A 23,473-nucleotide genomic window follows, 5' to 3' on the forward strand; every position below is an offset into this window, starting at 1 on the left:
GGATCCCACTTTAAGTGAGTACAGAACCCTGGACTTAAAGACCTTGTCTATTCTGCCCACAGAAGCAGCTGTATGCGAAGCTGCACTGTGTACTACAGGGCTGCTGTTTACCATTGTTGGTGCTTGCAATGAATAGTCACTATTCTGCATGAGTGTTTGCCATTTTGAACTATCTTTGAAGACTCCCTTTGGGCTCTGTGCTAGGCTGGGAACTCAGGAATGGGTCTCCTTTAACAATGATGATGTTCGGCTAGTATCCAATCCATTCTAAACTAGTTGCATAATTGTACATCCTGTCCGTCTCACTTCCGCATCTTTATTGCCCTGATGAAGGACAGGCCCTTGAAACAACGTTGGCTTGCTCTGGCAAAACTCAAGTTGGCAACTGTTCTACATTTTAACTCGTCTTTTTATGTATGGGTTTCGTTTTTTCCAGGCTTCTTTGTAGCATACAATGCACATTAGGACCACTTTTGTAGCAAGCCAACACACAAGTTTGGCTTGGGGTGCTAAACTCTCATAGGCATGTCATTTCTACATGCTAGGCATTTACATTTTCTCTTTTGGTCTCCATGGGCACACTTTCAGTTCTTTTCACTTCATTTCAGGCCTTATTTTGTGTTTTTTAATTTCGCACATATATAACTAAAAATATATATTGAAGCTTCTTTGCTGTATTTTTTTAATTACATTTGTACATGTTTCAATGATATTTGTTTGATTAATTAAATATTGTTTGAAATGCAAAAAAAGGGGGGGGGGGGTCCTGGGAGATTCTCTGCCAGACATGAGTCCTCTTTTGTAATGGCTTGGCAGGCGAAGAACGATGGGCTGGAGGGTTGCCCAGAGCAATGCCAGAGGTCAAGATTTATTCTAAACCTTCCAGCCATCAACTCTTTTGTTTTGCTATTGTCACCCCGAGTGGGAAGGGTATGCCCATACGTGGGTCCCTTGCCTGCTGGGCCTAGAGACCCAAGCTTGACCTCTCACAAAGACCTTCTCTTTCCCAGACTCAAATTATTACTGGAGATTGATCTGACATACCTAGTCAGAGACCTGACAATGCCATAATTACTATACTGGATGTCTACTGATGATGGTCCATACATTAAGTGTATGATGTCATGTGGCAACCCATCACCTGTTCACACCATTGTGAGTTCAGTTTTAGAACTGCAAAGAAAAACAGAATACTTTTGTAAAGTTGCCTTGTTTTTTCCATTTACAGATGTTGCCATTGCTGCACCATATGGTGGTGAGAACAAGAAAGGAACAGTTTACATTTACAATGGAAGATCAACAGGTCTAAATACTGTGCCATCTCAGATCATTGAAGGACAGTGGGCATCACAAACCATGCCACCAAGCTTTGGTTACTCATTGAAAGGCGGCTCAGATGTTGACCAAAATGGATATCCAGGTATACTGTTTTTGGTAATTTCTTATTCAACTAGGAAATTATACATAGATCCTTTCTCTTCCCCCTACTAAGTGTGTTAATCCATTGACTCTCTTGGGTGTGAATAGTGGCAGGTGAAACAGGCAAAGAGCTGGGCAGTGTGGCTAAGCTGTTGGCACTCAGACCCACAATGCTATCCTCCAACACAGAAGCTGTCTGAGGAGCAGTGGCTGCGATTCAGGGTAAAGTTGGATGAAGTTGCGTTTTATAGGATGGGGGGGGGGGGGGGAACAGAAGAGTGCAAATAGTTTTTTCATTTTGGATGATTTGGGGCCTTCCCAGCAGAGAAGTGGGGAATCATTCAAGGGCATTGACCCTGGTCCCTGTGCAAATGAAGGGTGATGAGCAATGTTCCATCATTGAGTCCATTGAGGCTGAAGTAGGCATATGCAGTAACCATCAACTGTGCATTGCCATGAAGTGTTGCCATCTCCGTGCTGCAGGTGTCTGAAACTGGACTTGAAAAAGCAGAGCAGGTTGTTGATGTTTATGGGTTTATGCAGCTGGGTCTGGATAGCTTTATCAATGACCTTGATGAGGGAGTAGAACACAATTTGTTTAATATCCGTGGATCCGTTCAGTGCAAATAGCCTGCTTCGTCTGTGGGTGTCTGAGTGAGACACAGCGACATTACATTCTCAGTGAAAGACATTATTAGTATGTGTTAATTTGACAGAGTAGAGTAAATTGGAGATGTCATCAAGAGTTACTACTGTAAGGTGGTCTGTAGATGAAGTGGAAGGTAATGGATTCATTGTGACATGAAGGGAACTTGCAGGTGAGTGATTCGGAAGAGCTTGTTCTGGGAGAGGGATTGATAGAGCATGGCCAATTGCTCCTGTGGATGATTGTAACTCTGCTTGCCATTCAGGGCCGGTCGACATGTTAATTGACGTATTTGGGTGATAGTAGGTGTTAGGGAGAATTCTCAGAAATGTGCTAATTCCTATCTACATTAGAGACCCACAGCTCTTTTTGCTGGACTTTAGGACTTTTAATCTCTAACCTGGAGAGAGTGAGACCTTTTCCCACTCAATCATGTATTTTCCTGTTATTTATACTCTGTTTCTTTTGACTGCGGGGTCTGCCAAACTCCATAGGCATCATCTTTACATTGTCGCACAGCACCTTCAGTGGAGCGGCAAAGGGCAGTCTTAGATTTCCCAAAGGTTTAAATACCTTCTTTTGGTGAAACTATTGTTTCCAAGAGCAGTGAATTGAAATTGACTTTACTTACATTTTGCATTTTGTAACTTTCTAGACCAAGTTCACACTATCTTACCATAGGGTGCTGGAGGGGTTACTTGGTAGCCCCTTTGTCTAGTTTGTCATGTAACATTTTTATGTTACCCTTTCTACAATTAATGGCTGGCGGCAGTGGTTTACTTTCTACTACCATTGTGCGTTTACCACGGGCTACAATTGCAGCTGCAGTAAGACACTGATGGGTGCCCATTTTGTCACAATGGCCCTGGTCTTCTTTTTTTGCTATTTCTTGCTGGAAAGGTCCTTCGTGAGATTTACTCTGCACCCCAAACCAGGTTTGGTCCCCTTGTTCGTTTTGTCTTTGGCGGGGTCCACGAGTGAAGCCCGCCTCTGGCTCCAGTATGTCTGGCAGGGTCAGGAATTGAGGGAGCTGCCCGAAACTCCCTTTGCTTAATCCCCTTGGTTATAGGAATGCACCCAAAGGTGATTGGCCGGCTGGCTGACCTTGGACAGCCGCCCTACTGTGTGATTGACTGCTAGGCTGGAATCAATGAGAGAAACCTGCATAAAAGGCAGGTTTTTGGCTTGGGAGGCAGTCAACCCCTGGATGAAGGATTCCGAAGAAGAACTTGGTAGAGACACCTGCTGCAACTGCTGGACCATTGGTTTGCCCGTTGAAGCCCTGCTAATGTGTTGAAGCTCTGAATTCATTTCAACTAGAGAAGCCCTGCAAGGACGACTTCTCCTCTTGGGTTGGTGGGACCAATCAACCCCAAAGTGAAATTGTTTTGACATCCTCTCAGAACTGCCTGTACTTCCATTGCTGCTGCTGTTGGAACTGAAGTGCCAGGGAGAGGAACACAGAACCAAGTGCATCGCTTTTAGGTTGGACCAGTGTTTCAGGAAGATCCCTCGGACTCCCTTGAAGCAGGACTGGCCAAGCTTGAGCCACCTCAACAGAGTGCTGGACCCCATATGTGAGGAAAGTCCATAGTGGTATCCGTGAGACCGCAGTGGTGCTATTTGCTATAGACACAAGTAGCTGAAACCCGCGAAGTGCCGCTGAATTGAAGTTTGCCTATTGCTGCCCCTGACCTTCAAGTTGTAGTACAGGAGTCCCCAGATGTCCTCCCTCTTGTCCCCATGACTGAGGCCCAGGAACAGTAGGATCTGCAGAGCTACACAGGAACAGAAGCCAGCTGGAGCCATTTCTTCTAACCAAAGGTACTGTAAAGTTAAGAGGACTTGCCTCTTGTGGTGTAGCCTTACTTGTTCTCAGTTGAGACTTGTCTTGGTTGCCCTTGCAGAGTTGCTTGCAGCTTTGCCCCTCACAAGCCTCCCAGGTTGTGGTACTTAAAGTAATTTTATTTCGAGGGGATTGGGTCCTCCGACGTATTCCATATCTATGACATGTAATCACCACAGCTGTGCTGCTTCGTAAACTTTTTTCTGCGTCGATGACGCCGATGCGCCGTCGTCGAGGACCTCCTCCGACGTCAGACGTCATCCGATGTGATAAGTAGGACGCACGACGCCGGTAGCCTCAGTTCCGTTTTTTCCGCGAACGTGTTGCTTCGTGAATCTCGGTTAACGCCTCGACTCTTTGGAGTTCTGTTCTTCTCAGTTCTTCGAACCTGTTCGTATTTGTGAAAATCCTTCGTGTGAAGATGTCTTCTACTTCGTCTTCGACCCCGCATCCGGGCTTCAAGAAGTGCGGGGAGTGTGGGTCCAAGATGTCGGTGATGGACTCGCACGACGCCTGCCTCTGGTGCCTCGGGGAGACCCACGACACGGATGACTGTATCAACTGCCAGTCGCTCACGTCCAAAGCCTTACGCGAACGTAAGAAGAAGTTGTCGGTAGGTCGGGTGTCCAAGCCCCGGAAGTCGAAGTCTGCAGGGCTTTTGACGGATGATTCGAGGGGTGACTCTCCGCGTCATCGTCGGAGGTCTCGTGGGTCTCCTTCTAGGAGTCGGTCTCGCCACTCCTCAGCCTCTTCGAGGCATTCTCGGAAGCGCCGACACCGGTCATCTTCCAGGTCCTCTTTGGAGGACTCTGCCCGGCACGTCGCTTACCCCACCAGCCGTGCGACGCCGGAGGAATGGGCTTCCTTCGGGAAGAAAATGCTGGCGATTCTTGAGTCGCAGGGTACTAAGCCGTCCGCGCCCCCGAGTGGGGTCGGCCGTGAGAGGTCGAGAGACACCGCTCGCAAGAGTGGTCGGCACGAGTCACGGGAGAGGTCCCGTTCGGACAAGGAGACTCGTTCTCGACGTACCCATTCCAGGTCCCGGTCCTCGACGCGTTCGAGACCGTGTGCACCTGTGAGGTCTTCGAGGAAGACATCGACGTCTGAGGCATCGAGGGCGTCGACAGGCTTTCTCGAGGCTCCGGCTCCGAGCAAGTCATCGAAGCCGTCGACGCTCAGGTCGTCGAGGGACACGCTCGGGGCTCCGGCTTCAAGGGCTGTGTCGACGCCACCGATGCGGGCGGCGCTGCATCTGACGTAGACGGCGATTTCCTCGACGCCGATCCTCTCGGCGCCGATGCCGGTTCTCTCGACGCCGGCGCCGATTCGCTCGACGCCTTTCGTGTCGGAAGTACCCCGTGGCACGGGAGAACCCCCTAGGAAGGCTCTGGTTAAGAGCAAGCACTCTCGGGTGCCTTCTTTTCGCCACCTGGAATATATTTCAGAGGCGGATGAGGATTCTGATGGCCTGGTTCCTAGTCAGGTTCCAGATGAAATTGTCTCGGGCCATAGTCAGTTTGACGATTTGAGGCAGTCACTGCATGATGCCAGTGGACTGGACACCTCTCCGGAGGTGGAGTTTTGTAGGCCTGAGTCTGGCTCTCATGCCGATTCCTCGTACCGGCGCCTTAAGGCTAGGGTTTCTGAGTACTTGGGATGGTCTGCTCCCCCAGGGGAGTTTGTGCAGGAAGATCTAACGGACATCCTTGATATTGGTCCCCCAACTGACCCGGTACTGCCGTTCCATATGGCTTTACAGAGAAGGGTGGCGGCGGCTTGGACTGCTCCGGAGAGTCTCCCGGCGGTGGGCAGATCCTTGTCACGAAAATACCGTCCAGCCAGTAGCGACCCCTGCTACTTGTCCAGGCACCCCACTCCGGAGAGTTTGGTGGTGCAGGCGGCCACGGCCCCGGCGAAGCAGGCGTCGTACCCTACCATCCCACCTGATAGGAACGACAAACGTTTTGATGGCTGGGCGAAGAAAGTGTTTTCTTCTGGTGGTATGGCGCTTCAGGCGGCCAACTCCATTTGTGCCTTGTCTCGTTTCACACACACTCTGTGGAACTGTGTTGCGTTAGCGGCTGAACATATTCCCGAAGGGGACGGACGGGATGGTTTCCTTGCTATGGTCCAGGATGGTAAGGATGCCATGTGTGAGTCCGTTCAGTCGGGTTTGGACTTAGCTGAATCGTCAGTAGGTCCATGGCGACGAGCACCGTGATACGCAGGTTTGCGTGGTTGCGGAAGTCGGGGTTTGCTCCTGATGTGCAGTCCCGGCTCCTCAACATGCCCTTTGATTTGATGGTGAACACCTTTTTGGCAGCAAGGCTGACGAGAGCCTTGAGAGGTTGCAGACCTCAAAAGCTGCAGCGAAGTCGTTGGGTGCTGCAGTTCGCCAACCTCTGCTTTTTCGTCCTAGGGGACAGCAGTGGAGGGGTGGTTCCTTTCGCTATTACTCGTCCTTCGGTAAAGCGAGAGGAGCTGGCAGTCAGAGGCCAACGCAGGGGTACCAGAGGTGGACGACAGGGTACGCGTGGTGCCAAGGCCGCTCGGGCAGTTGCCTCTTTGCCCTCAGGTAACAACGCAGCCGCTCCCACTCAGTCATGAGGCCATGTCACATGGTTCGCCGGTTGGGGGAAGGCTGGCGCAGCATCTTGTAGAGTGGCAAGCCATTACTTCAGATGTGTGGGTTCTGGAGATCATAACCCACGGCTACTGTCTTCCCTTTCGGCACAGGCCTCGTGACAATCCACCGGGGAACCTCTCTTTGCAGAGTCCGATCCGCTCCTTGCGCAGGAAATTCAAGCCCTGCTGGAGAAACGCGCCATAGAACTGGTGCCTGTAGCGGAGAGGAACAAGGGATGGTATTCCCCTTATTTTTTGATTTCGAAGAAAGACGGGGGATTGAGACCCATCATGGACTTGCGCGGTTTGAACAAACTCCTCAGGAAGGACAAGTGCAAGATGGTTACTCTCTCTCAAGTCCTCCAGGCCCTTCAGCTTCAGGACTGGTTGGTGTCACTCGACCTCAAGGATGCTTACTTCCATGTGCCGATCCATCCCAAGCACAAGAAGTACCTGAGGTTCGCGGTTGGCGACTCGCACTTTCAGTTTCGGGTCCTGCCGTTCGGATTGACCTCCGCCCGAGGGTTACCACCAAGCTCATGGTGGTGGTGGCAGCGCATCTCAGGCAAGGGGGGATTCACGTCTACCCCTACCTGGACGATTGGTTGATCAGGGGGAGCTCTCCCGAGCAAGTCCTGGATCATCTGTCCGTCACCTGCCACTCCCTTCACAGGCTGGGCTTCTCCCTCAATTTAAAGAAGTCCCATTTGACGCCAACACAGCGGCTCCAGTACATCGGAGCAGTGCTCGACACTTCCCTGGGGCAGTGTTTTCCTCCCCAGGTAAGGGCTCTTCACATTCAGCAGATGGTGCACAAGTTTCAGCATGCCCAGACGCTCCCAGCGTTCGAGTTCTTGAGGTTGCTCGGCCTCATGGCATCCTGCATTCTTCTGGTGCCAGAGGCTCGCCTGCGGATGAGATCTTTGCAGTGGGCACTCAAGACGCAATGGTCGCAGTCCTCCGGCAGGATGTCGGACCCGGTTCAGGTGCCGCCCTCGGTCGCCCGGGACCTTCTGTGGTGGGCCGTCGAAGGCAACTTGATGAAGGGGGCTCCATTTTGGCTTCCCTGGCCGGAGGTGACTATCGTGACGGATGCATCCCTCACGGGATGGGGAGCACATGCCAACGGGCTGACAGTCAGCGGTCGTTGGTCTCCGTCGGAGTCCAGACTCCATATCAATCTGTTGGAGCTGAGGGCTGTCAGGCTAGCCCTGAAGGCTTTTCTGCCGACTGTGCGAGGAAAGAGTGTCCTGATCCTGACGGACAACACAGTGGCCATGCACTACCTCAACAAAAAGGGGGGGGGCAGGGTCACTTCCTCTGTGCAGGGAGGCGATGCAGCTCGAGTTCTGGGCCATCCAGCAGGAAGTTTCGATCTCGGCAGTTCATCTGGCCGGAGACGAAAACGTGACTGCGGACGCTCTGAGCAGGCAGAGCGCGATCTCTCACGAGTGGGAGTTGGCTCAGGAGATTCTCCTGGAGATCTTTGCCCTTTGGGGGACCCCTCAAGTGGATCTCTTCGCCTCCAGTGTCAATGGGAAGTGCAAAAGGTTTTGCTCGCGGGAATTTCCTCCAAAAGGAGCCTTAGGCGACGCGTTCGTGGTGGAGTGGTCATTCCCGCTGCTGTACGCGTTTCCTCCAGTCCCCGTCCTCCCGCAAGTGCTGCGGAGGTTACGGAAGTTCGGTTCCCGGATGATCCTCATTGCTCCGGTGTGGGCTCGGAGGACGTGGTACCTGGACCTTCTCGACTTGTCCATCTGCCCTCCGCGTCGTCTTCCCTACCGAGACGATCTGCTCTCACGGGATGGTGGTCAGGTTCTCCATCCAGAGGTCAGATCCCTCAACCTTCACGCTTCGCTTCTGAAAGGTTGAGGTATAAGGATTGGGACCTCCCTGAAGACATGATGGAGGTGTTGCTTTCGGGCCGAAGGCCAGCAACAAAGTCTCTGTACCGTTGCCGTTGGCGTAAGTTCTGCGACTGGTGCCGAGTTCAGAATGTGGATCCTTTTGCATGTGACATCCCCATGGTTCTGTCCTTTTTGCTTTCTTTGGCCCGCAGGGGCTTGCAAGTGGGTACCATTAAAGGTTACCTGGCGGCGCTGTCCATCTTTAAGCGCTCGTCTGAAGAGTGTTCTTACTTTAAAATCCCTTTAATTTTACAGTTTTTGAAAGGGCTCACTAATGTGTTCCCTCCGTCACCTTTCCTGGTGCCCGGTTGGGATTTAATCCTTGTTCTTAAGTTTCTTATGGGTGCTCCGTTTGAGCCTTTACATTCTTGCCCTTTGAGGCTGTTAACTCTGAAAACTGTGTTTTTAGTTGCGGTTACTTCCGCTCGCAGAGTGAGTGAGTTACAGGCACTTTCAGTTAAGCCACCCTTCAATGTATTTCACAAGGACAGGGTTGTCCTTAGAGTTCGTCCTTCTTTTCTTCCGAAGGTAGTGACGGAATTTCATTTGGCCCAGAAGGTTGTTCTTCCGGCATTCTATCCTCCTCCGCATCCTGGTAAGGAAGAGGAGAGGCTCCATAGGCTTGATCCTAGGAGAGCTTTAAGCTTTTATGTTTCACGCATGTCCCGGGTCAGAGTGGACGATCAACTCTTTATTGGTTACGCTGGAAAGCGTTTGGGGCAAGCTGTGACGAAACAGACTTTGTCTCGCTGGATTATTTTGGCCATCTCGGAGTGCTACCGCTTGGCGGGTTAGGACCCACCGGCTGGCTTGCGGGCCCATTCTACCAGGGGTATGGCTGCATCTACTGCCCTGCAGAGGGGTGTTCCTATTCGCAACATCTGTGATGCAGCCACCTGGGCTTCAGTACATACATTTGTACGTCACTATTCCCTCGATTCCATCCGAGCACAGGATCTGGCCTTTGGCAAGGCGGTCCTTTGCTCTGCTATTTGATTGGCTATTCTAAATTTTGATTCTAAATTCTTTCCCTCCTCCTTGCTCTGGTACTGCTTTGGGAGTCTGTCATAGATATGGAATACGTCGGAGGACCCAATCCCCTCGAAGAACAAGTTACTTTCTTACCTGGTAACGTTCTTTTGATGGGATGGTCTGACGACGTATTCCATATCGCTCCCGCCCTGCCTTCCCCGCTGCAGAATTTCTTTTGCGATTGCAGCTTACGTTCCGCAAGGCTTTGTGTCTGACTGGCAGTTGACTAATGTCACACGTTCTCGGGGAAAAAACTACAACTGAGGCTACGGGCGTCGTGCGTCCTACTTATCACATCGGATGACGTCGGACGAGGTCCTCGACGACGGCGCATTGATGTCATCGACGCAGGACGCAGACGCCGAAAAAAGTTTCCGAAGCAGCACAGCTGTGGTGATTACATGTCATAGATATGGAATACGTCGTCGGACCATCCCATCGAAAGAACATTACCAGGTAAGAAAGTAACTTGTTTGTCTACAAATGTTTCTAGAAACGCGTTGTGAAAGACATTTACTTACCTGATGTTTAGGAGAATTCTCAGAAATGTGTTAATTCCCTTCTACCTTAGAGACCCCCAGCTCTTTTGCTGGATTTGAGGACTTTTAATTTCTAACCTGGAGAGAGTGAGCCCTTTTTCTCACTCTCTCATGTATTTTTATTGTTATTTAGACTGTGTGTGTCTTAACCTTGGAGTCTGACAAACTCCATAGGCATAATCTCATTGTGGCACACAGCATCTTCAGTGCAGTGGCACAGGGAAGTCTTAGATTTTCCAAAGGTTTAAATACCTTCTCTTGGTGAAACTACTGTTTCCAAGAGCAGTGAAGTGAAGTTGACTTTACTTGCATATTGTAACTTTCTAGACCTAGCACACACAATCTTACCATAGGGTGCTGGAGAGGTTACTTAGTATCCCCTTTGTTTAGTTTCTCAAGTAACATTTTTATGTTATCCTTTCTACAGTTAATGGCTGGTGGCAGTGGTTTACCTTGTACTACCATTGTGTCTTTTTACAGCAGGCTACGATCGCAGCTGCAGTAAAGCACCCATGGGTGCTTATTTTGTCAAAATGGCTTGGTTTTCTTTTTTCGCCATTTCTTGATGGAAAGGTCCTTCTTGAAATTTACTATGTGCGCACAACCATGTTTGGCCCCTTTGTTCATTTTGTCTTTGGTGGGATTCACGAGTGAAGCCCGCCTTTGGCTCCCGAATGTCTGGCAGGGGCAGGAAGTGAGGGAGGTGCCCAAAACTCCCTTTGCTTAATCCCCTTGGTTACTGGAATGCACCCAAAGGTGATTGGCTGGCTGGATGTCCGGCAAGGACAGCCACCCTGCTGTGTGATTGACAGCTAAGCTGGAATGAATGCGAGAAACCAGCATAAAAGGAAAGAGTTTTTGGCTTGGAAGGCAGAGTTGACCACTGGACGAATGAATCCGAAGAAGAACTTGGAAGAGATGCCTGCTGCAACTCCTGGACCGTTGGTTTGCCTGGTGAAGCCCTGCTGCTGTGCTGAAGCTCTGAATTAGTTTCAACTAAAGAAGCCCTGCAAGGACGACTTCTCCCATTGAGTTGGTGGCACCATTCAACTCCAAAGTAAGCCCGTCTGGACATCCTCTCGGAGCTGGCTGTATTTCCACTGCTGCTGCTGCTCCTGCTGCTGCTGTTGGAACCGAAGTGCCAGGAAGAGGAACACCAGATTGTGTGCGTTGCTTTTAAGTCGGACCCGAGCGTTGGGAAGATCCTCCGGACTTCCCTGATTCAGGACTGACCAAGCATGAGCCACCTCAACAGAGTGCTGGACCCCAGAAGCAAGGAAAGTCAGAAGTGGTATCTGAGAACCGCAGTGTTGCTATTTTTTGTCAGTCGCGAGGAGCTGAAACACCGAAGGACCGCTGAATTGAAGTTTGCCCATTGCTACCGCTGACCTTCCCACTGCAGAGCAGGAGTCCCCAGGCGTCCTCTCTCTTGTCCCCACGACTGAGGCTCAGGAACAGGATCTGCAGGAACAGAAGCCAGCTGGAACCATTTCTTCTAACCAGAGGAACTGTAAAGTCTAAGAACTTATCTCTTGTTGTGTAGCCTTACTTGCTTTGAGTTGATACCCGTCTTGGTTACCTTGCAGAGTTGCTAAAGCTTTGCCCCTCACAAGCATCCCAGCTTGTGGCCCGTCAAGTGTTCTATTTTTCAACAAACATTTCTAAAAACATTGTGCAAGACTTTCTACCTACCTGCAAAGATCTCCAGCTCCCCTTGCCATTGTGCAATTAACATTGGCTATACTGGCTCCCTGAGAGACTCAGTCTTACCTCTGACTCTGTGCTTTATCTTTTCCCCAGGAAAGGGTTAATTTACTGTACATTATAACGTTTCAAAAGTACTTGCCTGTTTATGAATTATTTGTTAACTTTTGTTTTATTCCTCTATTCTATCTTTTACACCAAACTCAGTATTGCTCTAAATGTACCAGTGATAAATCAATGTCCTAGCTATTTGAGTCACCTGAGGGTGTAGGAAATGTCTGTGTGCCATCCCCAATGGGTGTCATCTGTTTTAGAGAAATTAAGAGTGTGTTTTGCAGTGCATTATAAGTGATATATAGCTACCTTCTGACGAAGGCTTATACAACTGACTGTGAAATCAATTAATAATTGTTTTATCAAGAAACCTGGAGTGTAAGTGTTTATTTGAATAACTGTACTGTGAAACTCTGTTCCACAACATTACTGCTCACATTGACCCCTCTTGAGATAAGCCTGGCTGCTCAGCCACACTACCAACCTATGTAATACAGACATTTACCAAAGGTTGGGTCCCTATTGCCAGGAGGTCAAGGTTATGGATGGTCAGTACAGGATGGACAAAGACCGCCCCTGTTGTTGCCTTTTCAAGCCGGATAGACCCAAGGGCCAGACCGGCTATCCTGCATGTCACCTGCAAAGTAGTCGCTACAGAACGGTATCACCCCAGGCTTAGAGACTGGTCTCCAGTATTAAGCGCAGTGTTAGGCAAGATTTGTATGCAGTGCCCTTTGGGTGCACTACAATAACCTTGACCTCCTGGCAATAGGGACCCAACCTTTGGTATAAGTCTGAACTACACAGGTTGGTAGTGTGGCTGAGAGGCCAGGCCTATCTCAAGAGGGGTCAATGTGAGCAGTAATGTTGTGGAACAGAGTTTCACAGTACAGTTATTCAAATAAACACTTACACTCAAGGTATCTTGATAAAACAATTAATAATTTTTCAGTCAGTTGTATAAACCTTCTTCAGAAGGGAGCAATATATGTAACACTTACAATGCACTTCAAAACACACTTAGTTTCTCTAAATCAGATGATACCCATTGGGGATGGCACACATACACTTCCTACACCCTCAGGTGACTTCAATGGCTAGAACACTGTGGACATTGATTTATGACTGGTACATTTAGAGCAATACTGAGTTTGGTGTAAAAGATAGAAGAGAGGAATTAAACAAGGGTTAACAAATAATTCACAAACTGCTAAGTACTTTTAAAAACCTTCCATTGCCAAATCAGTTTAACCCTTTCCTGAGAAAAAGATAAAGCACAGAGTCAAAGGTAAAGAAGAGTCTCTCAGGGAGCCAGGACAGCCAATTTTAATTGCACAATGTCTAGGGGAGCTGAAGATATTCTTTGCAGGTAGGTAAAAAGTCTTTCTCCCTGTTTTTAGAAATGTTTGTAGCAAATAGAGCACTTGAAGGGCCACAAGCTGGGAGGCTTGTGAGGGGCAAAGCCTTAGCAACTCTGCAAGGTAACCAAGACGGGTCTCAACTCAAAGCAAGCAAGGCTACACAACAAGAGGCAAGTACTCTTAGACTTTACAGTACCTCTGGTTAGAAGAAATGGTTCTAGCTGGCTTCTGTTCCTGTACAGCTCTGCAGATCCTGTTGTTCCTGAGCCTCAGTCATGGGGACAAGAGGAAGGATGTTTGGGGACTCCTGCTCTGCAATGGGAAGGTCAGCGGCAGCAATTCAGCGGTCCTTCAGTGTTTCAGCTCCTCGTGTCTGACAGCAACACAGTGGTTCTCGGATACTACTCTGGACTTTCCTCGCATATGGGGTCCAGCACTCTGTTGAGGTGGTTCAGGCTTGGTCAGTTGAGCTTTAGAGAAGTCCAGAGGATCTTCCTGGCACTCTGGTCTGACTTAACAGCAACGCACACTATCTGGTGTTCCTCTACCTGGCACTTTGGTTCCAGCAGCAGTGGGAGTACAGCCAGCTCTGAGAGGATGTCCAGACGGGCTTACTTTGGAGTCGATTGGTCCCACCAACTCAAGGGGAGAAGTTGTCCTTGCAGGGCTTCTCTAGTTGAGGCGAATTAAGCGCTTCAGCACAGCAGCAGGGATTCACCAGAAAGCCAACGGTCCAGGAGTTGCAGCAGGTGTCTCTTCCAAGTTCTTCTTTGGATTCCTTAGTCCAGTGGTCGACTCTGCATTCCAAGCCAAAAAGCCTTGCCTTTTATGCAGGTTTCTCCCATTCATTCCAGCCTAGCTGTCAATCACACAGCAGGGTGGCTATCCTTGCCGGACAGCCAGCCGGCCTATCACTTTTTGGTGCATTCCTGTAACCAAGGGGATTAAGCACAGGGAGTTCCGGGCACCTCCCTCACTTCCTACCCCTGCCGGACATACTGGAGCCAGATGCGGGCTTCACTTGTGAATCCCTCCAAAGATGACACAAACAAAGGGACCAAACCTGGTTTGGCGCGCAGAGTAAATCTCAAGAAGGACCTTTCTAAAAAGAAATGGTGAAAAAAGACAGGGGTCATTTTGACAAAATGGGTGCTTTACTGCAGCTGCGAACGCAGCCCACGGTGCAAACACACAATGGTAGTAAAAAGTAAGCCACTGCCACAAGCCATTAATTGTAGAAAGCGGAACATAAAAATGTTAAATGAGAAACTAGACAAAGGGAATACTAAGTAACCCCTCCAGCACCCTATGGTAAGATAGTGTGTGCTGGCTCTAGACAGTTATAATTGTAAGTAAAGTCAATTTGACTTCACTGCTCTTGGAAACAGTAGTTTATCAAAGAGAAGGAATTTAAACCTTAGGGAAAACTAAGCGACTTCCCTGTCCCACTGCACTGAAGGTGCTGTGTCACAATGTAAAGATGCTGCTTATGGAGTTTGTCAGACTCCAAAGTAAAAAAGAAACAGAGTCAAAATCACAATAAAAATACATGCGAGAGTGCGAAAAAGGGCTCTCTCTCCAGGTTAGAAATTAAAAGTCCTCAAGTCTAGCAAAAGAGCTGGGGATCTCTAAGGTAGAAGGGAATTAGCACATTTTTTGAGAATTCTCCCTAACAAGCACATAATAAAAAGATGAATGTATTGTGATCTGTTTTACAAATGTTTACTTAACTGTTAGTTTATTGGCTTTCTCTGTGCCTTTTCTGAATATAAAGATAATATTTTTGTATATAAATGTAGTGTGTGGACCTTCTCTTACTTGGTAATAAAGTGTGTACTGTACCTGTGAACCACACCACCTCCCATGAGTTAGGCCTGAGCTGCTATGTCACATCTGCTGAGTTTGAGGGAATCGCTAGCATTACCCGAGTTGCTAAGACATATCTGAAGACTCAGACCACTGAGCCTTAAGGAAAATCTCACTAACGTTGTATGCATTAACCAGACATGAGCTTGAATACTCCTCGGGAAGAACTTTATATTTCTTGGTTAACAGATTTTCAGGTGGTGTGTAGAAACGCATTGAGAAGTAATGTGATTATGGATTAACCCATGTTCATGAGTGCCCTACCTGCGCCAGAGGTTTATGGGTGCTGGGCCCCAACGAGGTACATGGGGTGGGGGGATCCCCTGGATGCCTTCCCCCCTACTCAACCTGCTCCAGGCATTAAACATTGGATTGGCAAATGTGTTGCACTTTTCTTTCTCCTGCCCCTTTAAGAAGTCCTCATATACCAAGGAATAGGGTACATAACATCAGGAAATCACTACAAAGGCTTAATGATGCATATGACTTTCACGGTAGCTTGCCGGTGGAATCTAGCTGCATTCAGGTCCATACTTCCCCAGATGAGGATGAGCGCATGGGTGTACCACCCAGTGCTGGACTGAACATGCATAAGACATCTGCAATCAAGAAAGTGCCTAAGGAAGGCTTGCTCACATTGCTCCTCGTGTGGTGTTAATTGATTATACACAGGTGAGTCGGGGCCCGATCTCCAGTACACCAATCTGTATGCCACTCATTTTCATCCGTAGGTGCAAGTGCTCCCATGTAGGACACCCCTGTGACCGGCCAGAAATGTGAGGCCGACAACTTTGTAAAGAGTTCAACTTTAGCCATTTTATTAAATGAACAGGTTGGATAAATGCCTCCCTACCCCTACCATGACAAGGATTTCCCTCCCTAAAATAAACTAAAGGAAATGCTCTAACAAATGGATATCTGATCACATACAAATACAGCAAAAAGGAAATATATTGCAATTCAATAACATGTTTAACATATGATCTGATTCACAATAGGACCAATGTCTCTTCTCATAACCTGTGTGACTGTCCCTTCCCCAGATCTGAACCAAGGGGTTTTCCCCACAGGTCATAGAAAACAAGGACATCCGGTTTAGCACAAAGTTCCAACAGAGTTCGTAAGATTTGATACTCAGTGACACCAAGTTATGTTGCTTCATTAAAGCATCTCAAGGAATCGCAAAGTTTTCACTCCTCCTGGAGTAAGAACTGTCTCAGGTTTGTCTTCTCCAAGCAAGCAACAACATTTGGCTTTGTAAGGATAATTGTCATAATGTTCTTACTTCCGAAAGACAAAAATGATTCCCACTCTTCTTGGAGTAAGAACAGGTTTCACTTTTTGTGGGAACAACAAATGTTTTTGTCGGGATGACTGTTACAACTTCTGGTATCCAAAAGAAACAAACAGTTACAACTCTTCCTGGAGTAAGAACAGCTCTGCCTTTGTAGTAACTCCAAAAGTCTTTGTCCGGGTGGTTTATGACAATCAGTTTAAAAAAGAATTGTACTTTTTCTGCAACAAGCTTTAACAATTTTTCTTACAATGTTGTGTCAGCATGAGTTGTTGTACCAACCACAGTTTGGCACTTGCATCAACTATCTGGCTCCTGTCTTTGCTAGACTTTGAGGCAATAAATTCTTGCCCTACCGGTATCCTTGCCTGCCCGTCTACTTCTTCAACAATACAAACAGAAAAGTACTTCAGTGGTTATTTCCAACTTTAGAAAACAACTTTATCAGCCTTCTTAAGCATCACAAGAAGTTATGGGGAAACAAGGAACCACATTAGTGCTCTTCAAAACTCCTTGGCAATTGTGCTCCTCTCCCTCTGGATAACCTTCTCCAGAAAGGCAGCCTGTTGGCCACCTTTCTTTCGCCTTGTCGCCAACAACCAAATGGGTATTACAAGACAGCCTCACTTTTCTTCTGTCTTGGCTTTGGCAATGTATGTTTGTATCAACGACAGGTATATTTATTTAATGTGTTATAGTTTAAACACACACTTTAAACATATTAAAATAAATACATACAATCGATAACATTTAGTTATCATTACATTGTTCTATCTTTTATCTATTTGATATACAGTCAGTAAAACAAACACATGATAATAAGATAATAAGAATACAATTAAATAATTCATCTAATATGGTCAATCAAATAGTCAGCATGTTCAAGCAAAATTCAAATAGAGTACTTTGCAATTTGAGGACCTCGGGGCAGTAGCAATGCAGGTTGTTTAAAGAGACAATCAATTCAGAGTCCTTGTGTTTCTTTCGTACCATTTTACATTTCATAGTGCAATCTTCATTCATTGTTTTACATTCAATATACTTCTGGTCATTTGTGTTACTCATTTAATTAGCTCAATTGCTTAGCTTCTGCTAAGGGGGAGGGGGCAGGGATGGTAGGGGGAAAGGGGATGTGGGACAAAGGACACTGGAGAATCCGTATCATGAGGCTTACTCATTCGCTCATGTTTGACTATTACTGCCTCTTTATCCTGGGTCTGAGACACAATCTTCCATATTCTGTACAAGGTCATGTGTAGCCCCCCTGTTATAGGAATTAATACAGCACTTCCAAAAGTGTTCATCCTAGATGGTCTCAAGGTAATGGACATATTTGCCCAAGTGGGTCATGTGTACAGTCCCCAATGGTAGGTTCATTCAGTCATAACATGTTTGACTGTTTCCCTCTTTGGCTTAATGCAGCAGAGACAACAAGATCGATCCTCTTCTCTTAGTGAGAGAGAGGGGCCCAAGACACTGGGACTGGCAGGCAGTTTATACTACAGGTATAGGTCTCCCAGAATCTGAGCTGTAATCTTTACAACCCATGGGCTTTTCAAAATCCCACTCTGGTCTTTGGCAATGTTTGATGGAATTATTGTGCCTGATATGTAACCCCTTTTGGCTTGGGAATTGGTTGTACACCTGTGATTTCAATAGGGCTTCCCCACTGGGTCGTAGGAGTTCTGGCGTACTCCGGTCTAGCATATTTTGGTTTCACAGAATACCATTTCTGTTGGCTTTGATATTCAGAGCCTTCATTTGCATGGTCCTCGCTCACTCACAAGTGAAATTGTGTGCACGACACACGCTGCCTGCATCAGAGCGCCCCAGAGTCTTTTATGCACTACAGACTCGCCGGGTAAGTTGCTCTCTTGTGCTCCGTTTGGTGCTAGCAGGACTGTTGTACCCATGGCTTCTCCTGGTCAGACAAGCTCTTTCCTCTCGAATGCCTTTGCGTCTGCCAAATTGAATTGGAGCCACCTTGGCTCCCGAGAGTTCCGGTGCAACCCTGCCACCTGGAACCTCTTGGCTGCTTCTACTAATTCTGCTTTCCGCTGCACAATGTGGTTTGAATGGCTAAGCAGTTCTCTTCCACGCTTCCCGCTGCTTGCCCTCTGCAGACCCTCTCAGGACACGCACTGGTCCCGGCGTCCTCGGAAAATCTTCCCACAGCATATACGGCCCGGACTGCCTTCTGCAGTCTTAATTATTCCATCCTCTGCCTGCTGCTGCTCCTCTTGACCTGCACCTGAGGGGGCCTTTTAGGCCTCTGCCTCCCTCAGGTGTGGGTCATATTACCTAACTGGCTGACCACTCCTGTATCTTTGGTCTTGCTCCCTCTTCCTCGTCCCAGTACTAAGGGATTTATGGGAGTTGTCCTTGACATTAAAGTTAGTTTTTCTAACTCTTTCTGTTTGCCTGTTTTGCCTTCTGCCTTCTATAACATTCATTAAAGGAATAGTATAAAATAGTCACCAGTTTGTTTTGGAAAGAGGAATAAGGTTTTTAACGATAATTATTTACAGACTTCTTTCCATTACCCCCTTTTGAGGTAGGGTCGCATTTAGCTCTAGAGGTTCTAGAATGGATGTTCAACTTTTTGCCACAGGAGCTTTGGCCTATTTCACCCACAGTTATATTTTTGTGGCAACAAGCGATTAGGTATTTTTGCATTTGTAACCTCTCTTCCTAAGAAGAAGATGAATACAGTGTCTCATCCCATTGATCACTCTTACCTCTCCTTTTCTCCTCCCAGGTGATCCTTCTGCAGAGCACCACCCCAAGGTCAGGATCAGGAAGTGTCTGCCTTTCCCTGACCACCTGGGAGGAGACTTTAGGCAGGGATTTGGTGAGGGATCCATAGGATTCATCACACACACCATAGGAGTAGGTCAGATGGGCTTGAGGGGGTGTCGGGACCTGACTGGCTTGATCCGCAAGAGTTGCTGAACCCCACAGACCCACCAGGGCGTCTCGTCTTCAGCTGATTAACAGCTGAACCTGACACACCTCAGGGGGAAAGGGGAAGTGGAGAAAATAACTAACACAGCCTTCCTGTTCTTGGGGTTGCCTGCAGATCTACAGGGGATGAGAGGGAGAAACTAATGGGTAAGCTAAAGAGTAGAGAAACCCAAAACCTTTAGCCCTATGCTCCCAACATTGCCTGTGTTCCTCTGTAAAGAGGAAATACCAAGTTGAATTATAGCAAAGACTAATGTTCCTAACAACTATTTACTAACTCCTTTTCTTTAGTAATTGCTTCATGCAATTCTCCTACAGATTGTGCAAAATGTCTTTTTAAAACATTTTATTTGTTTATTTTAAATCAAGGCAGGATGACAATTACAAAACATTATGAGCAACAATTTAGGCATGTTGATCCCCAGTCCTTTTCTCCAGATCTCCTCCCCACTGTCCCCAAGACTGGATTCCTCCTTCTTAGGCTGCCCGCTTTGCGCCTCATCGTCTATATGTCTCCTTCGGGGTTCTCTTGGTCCCTCAGGATCCACCGGGCCTTGGTGGGTTTGTAGGTCAGGGTAGGGAATTGCTGGTCATATTCTAGTACTGGGGCCCAGATGTTCTGGAATCGGTGGAGAGCTCCCGCCTTCACTGCTGTCACCTTTTCCGCAATCAATATATCCCAGAGCTTTGTCCACCACTGGGCCATAAGGGGGCCTTCTGGGGACTTCCAAGAGCGGGCCAGCACAGTTTTCCCTGCTAGCAGACAGTGGGTCAGTAATTTTGCTCTGTTTCCAGAAGGTGGGTAGATCTGCATAATGTCTTTTTAAGCACTCGCAATAAGTAATACAGTCCAGTGATTGTAGCAGAAATTGTAACTTCTACAGTTTAAGATTACTCTTTGGTTGGTAACATAACAAAGTTCATCCTTCATTACTTTGCGAGTAACATTTAGCAGTACAGGGGAAACTGTCTCAGAAATAAACTGTTCTGCACAGGCACCTTTAGTGCAGGACAGAGATTGCGCTCTTTGGAGTTCTAACATTGCACTGCAACATGCTTAGGAACACAATCCTCTTTACCAACGAAAAGCAGTGAACTGCACATAAGCACAGAATTACATGCAGCGGTCTAGTGTTGTTCAGAGCTAAAGACATGCTGCGTTGTGAACGGGACGAGACCATTTCCCCCACAAGTGTTCTTTCACTACGAAACATTTGTTAATGCTATATTGCGTTTGTTGGAAAGAAAGAAACAATTCCTGCCAAACAATTTTGAATCTGTTTCTTTAGCTTAAAGTATACATTATTTGCGCCGTTGTCCCAACAGTGTTCCTTCTACGTTCCTTTAAATATTCTGTGGCTTTACACGGTTCAAATAAGACACTTCTCCCCACTGTGTTCACCCCTATGTCATTGGAAGTTTCTGCAACATGTCCTTTCTGAATCCTGCCAGACTTCATAAAAAACAGCAGTTTGGCCTGAAATCTGAGGAATAAAGCGAAACTGGACCTTCCTCCTTGGAAGTTTCTATGAAAGGCAGTTTAGAATGTACCTTGATTTTCCTGACTAGAATTCCATCCAATCAGTCAGGTAGGTTTCCTACATGATGGCTTGGAGAGGATTCTGATTCCTAAAAGGGATTGTTAAAGATAATACTATGTACAGACATTGAACCAAACGGTTGTCCCAAAAGAACTGTAAATATGAAATAAACGCTCTTGCGCCCTGCAATGTTGTGTAGTGTATCTGCATTCTTGTGTGACCTGACAGTGGCTAGTGAGCGAGTGCAGGAGGTGGCTAGAAATAGAGATAAGGTGGGAAGAGGCATTGGAAATGTGGTGGGAGGATTGGAAAGAACCGCAGAGGGGCGGTGGAGAGGGGAAGAGTTGCTCAGTGGATCATCAGTAAGGTGAAGGAGACTGAAGAGTGAAGAGAGCACGTTACAGGGGGGGAACGTGGTTGGAGGGAGAAAGGAGAAGGTTATTGGCAATATCAGGGTGAGGTGTGAGAGAAAGAACTAAAAGGTTTGAGGATATATGAGGGAGCAGCTTGAAGAACAAGCTGGAGGAGGTTAGAGAGTGAAAGATCTAGGAGGAGAGAGGTGTTAAGAAGTATATAGTGATTTGGTGGTGCGGCATCAAACCAAGCAAGGATGAACCTTGGAGAGGAGGATGCATGTGCTTGCGACGGAGTGTCAGAGGTACAAGAGAAGAGTGCAAGGAGATCGAGGAAATGTTCTCTTAGGCAGGGAACTTAGCGACCCTTGGGGGCAGACAGGGGTGATGACCAGTTGGTGACAAAGCCAGAACCATAAGACTGGGAGATGGCAGAGAAGTGTAGGTTGAGCCAATGAGGCAATGCAGGTTGCTGGCCTTCTTGTGGAAGCAGCAGGGTTTCAACAGGACCTATTTTGCCCCATCCTCTGCTTTCTTGCTGGCCTAGTATGGGCACACATGAACCTCAGAACCAGGAGCTAGTGGGCCTTACTGGATACTAGGACAAGAAGAGGACCAAAGATCATTGAACAAAGTGTGGGTACACTTAAAACCTCAGGACTGTGAGTGACTGCAAATTGAGCACCTTAAGGGGGGGTGGAGCCCAGACTAGGATTTACAAGTTAGATTGTAAATATTCAGCACAAGGAAAAGGCATCATATTTAATGAAGTTTTTGGTTTGCACTTATATATTGTGGCCCAGTCTGCCTGTTTGTTTATTACTTATATTGCGCTCCAGACGCGAGGGTATTCATGCGCAAGGCATAAGGTACTCAAAGCTTGGTTACAACATGTAAAGTACATTTGGGTGCAGGTGCCAGTTGGTTACATGCAGGCACATTGAGATCAGGATATATACAGGGAGGTGCATTGAAAGTATGAGATGTGTACATACATAATTTAACATAGTAGGTCGGTACATGCAATGTGAAGAGAGGTGTCGTAAAGATCCCCAATACATCTGTTTCAATATACAGTTGTGCCTTGGCCTCGTGTTGAGCCTACTAGGTTTTGTGACACATGTCAAGTCAATACACATGTCAAGCACAAGAGTAGAAATACAGCAGTCAAGTAAGATTTGTGGACACATGCATAATTTGCTCCAATTAACATATGTCTTTGTTTTTCTAGACCTAATTGTCGGTGTCTTTGGTGCAGACAAAGCTGTTTTGTATAGGTATGTAAAGTCATGGTGTTAAAGTTGATACAGTTACAATGTTTGAATGAACATGAAGAACTAAGAAAAAAAATACTTTGTTTCCTGAAAATATGAATAATCTGTTCATTTATATTTGTGTAGGTCAAGAGCCGTTATCAACGTCAATGCCATTTTAGAAGTTTCTCCTTCTATCTTGAACCCAGAAAATAAAACCTGTCTCCTTCAAGATGGCAGCACCAAAGTTTCATGGTAAGCATCTGTGTTTTTATGTAGGTAATTACATGCTAAGCAAGTGTGTTAACAATGAGTATGTTATCTTAACTGTATAAGACTTCTCCTGAGTTACTAATTCAAATTGCACTTGTTGTTGGAGTGTGTCCCACAGTCGGATGTACAATTTCTGCCTACAACTGCCCGTGATGTAAGCAAGGAATGAGTTGTTCAGCTTTTAGGCACTGACATTTTTTTAAGAAATAACCATATTGCTCAAATTGGGCTATTTGGCTTCAGTGTATAGGGGCAAGCTTAGGACATTTTTGTAATCTGCCAAGTGAATAGCTCACAAGATAAGTACTCGCGTTTGAATTTGCCAAGCGCAGGCTTGCTCCATGTCAAACACTTGCAGGGTTGTCTCAGCCCTAAAATTGAGGATGATCAATTTGGGTATTGGCGGCTGTTCAATGCTTGGATGGGAGAAGACTCCAACGTGAAGTATTTTTGTGATCATTGTTTGTTGTTAATTCACTTATAATGCGCACCAGGCCCGAAAGTAACTGGGCGCAGCAGTACAGAATATGCGAGGCTTGGCGTTACAAGGTTACAAATTACAAGCAAAAACAAAATATATAAAGCTATAGAAAGGTCAGAAACAGATGACAAGCAAAACAAAATATATACAGGCCATAGAAGGCAAATTACAGATTACCAGCAAGATAGGATATACGCGGGCACTAGAAGGACGTCACATCACTAGCTTAAAGGGAGGATGTATAAATGGGCAACTGGATGTTTGATATAGTTCCACCTGAATTTCAAAAAAGACTGCTTACCACGTAGAGGATGT

At 47.0% G+C, this 23,473-nt stretch overlaps 1 protein-coding gene across 1 annotated transcript in view; it reads left to right on the forward strand.

Annotated features, from left to right (window-relative positions):
- The window catches only part of ITGAV (integrin subunit alpha V), an 800,372-nt gene that overhangs the window by 293,591 nt on the left and 483,308 nt on the right, over positions 1-23,473 (forward strand). The window contains exons 13-15 of the mRNA XM_069615781.1: positions 1,229-1,420; positions 22,383-22,428; positions 22,552-22,659. Coding sequence (XP_069471882.1) covers positions 1,229-1,420; positions 22,383-22,428; positions 22,552-22,659 — 346 coding nt within the window. The remainder of the gene's footprint in view (positions 1-1,228; positions 1,421-22,382; positions 22,429-22,551; positions 22,660-23,473) is intronic.

Source organism: Ambystoma mexicanum, chromosome 9 (assembly GCF_040938575.1).
Source record: "Ambystoma mexicanum isolate Mex_15411 chromosome 9, UKY_AmexF1_1, whole genome shotgun sequence".
Taxonomy (NCBI): domain Eukaryota; kingdom Metazoa; phylum Chordata; class Amphibia; order Caudata; family Ambystomatidae; genus Ambystoma; species Ambystoma mexicanum.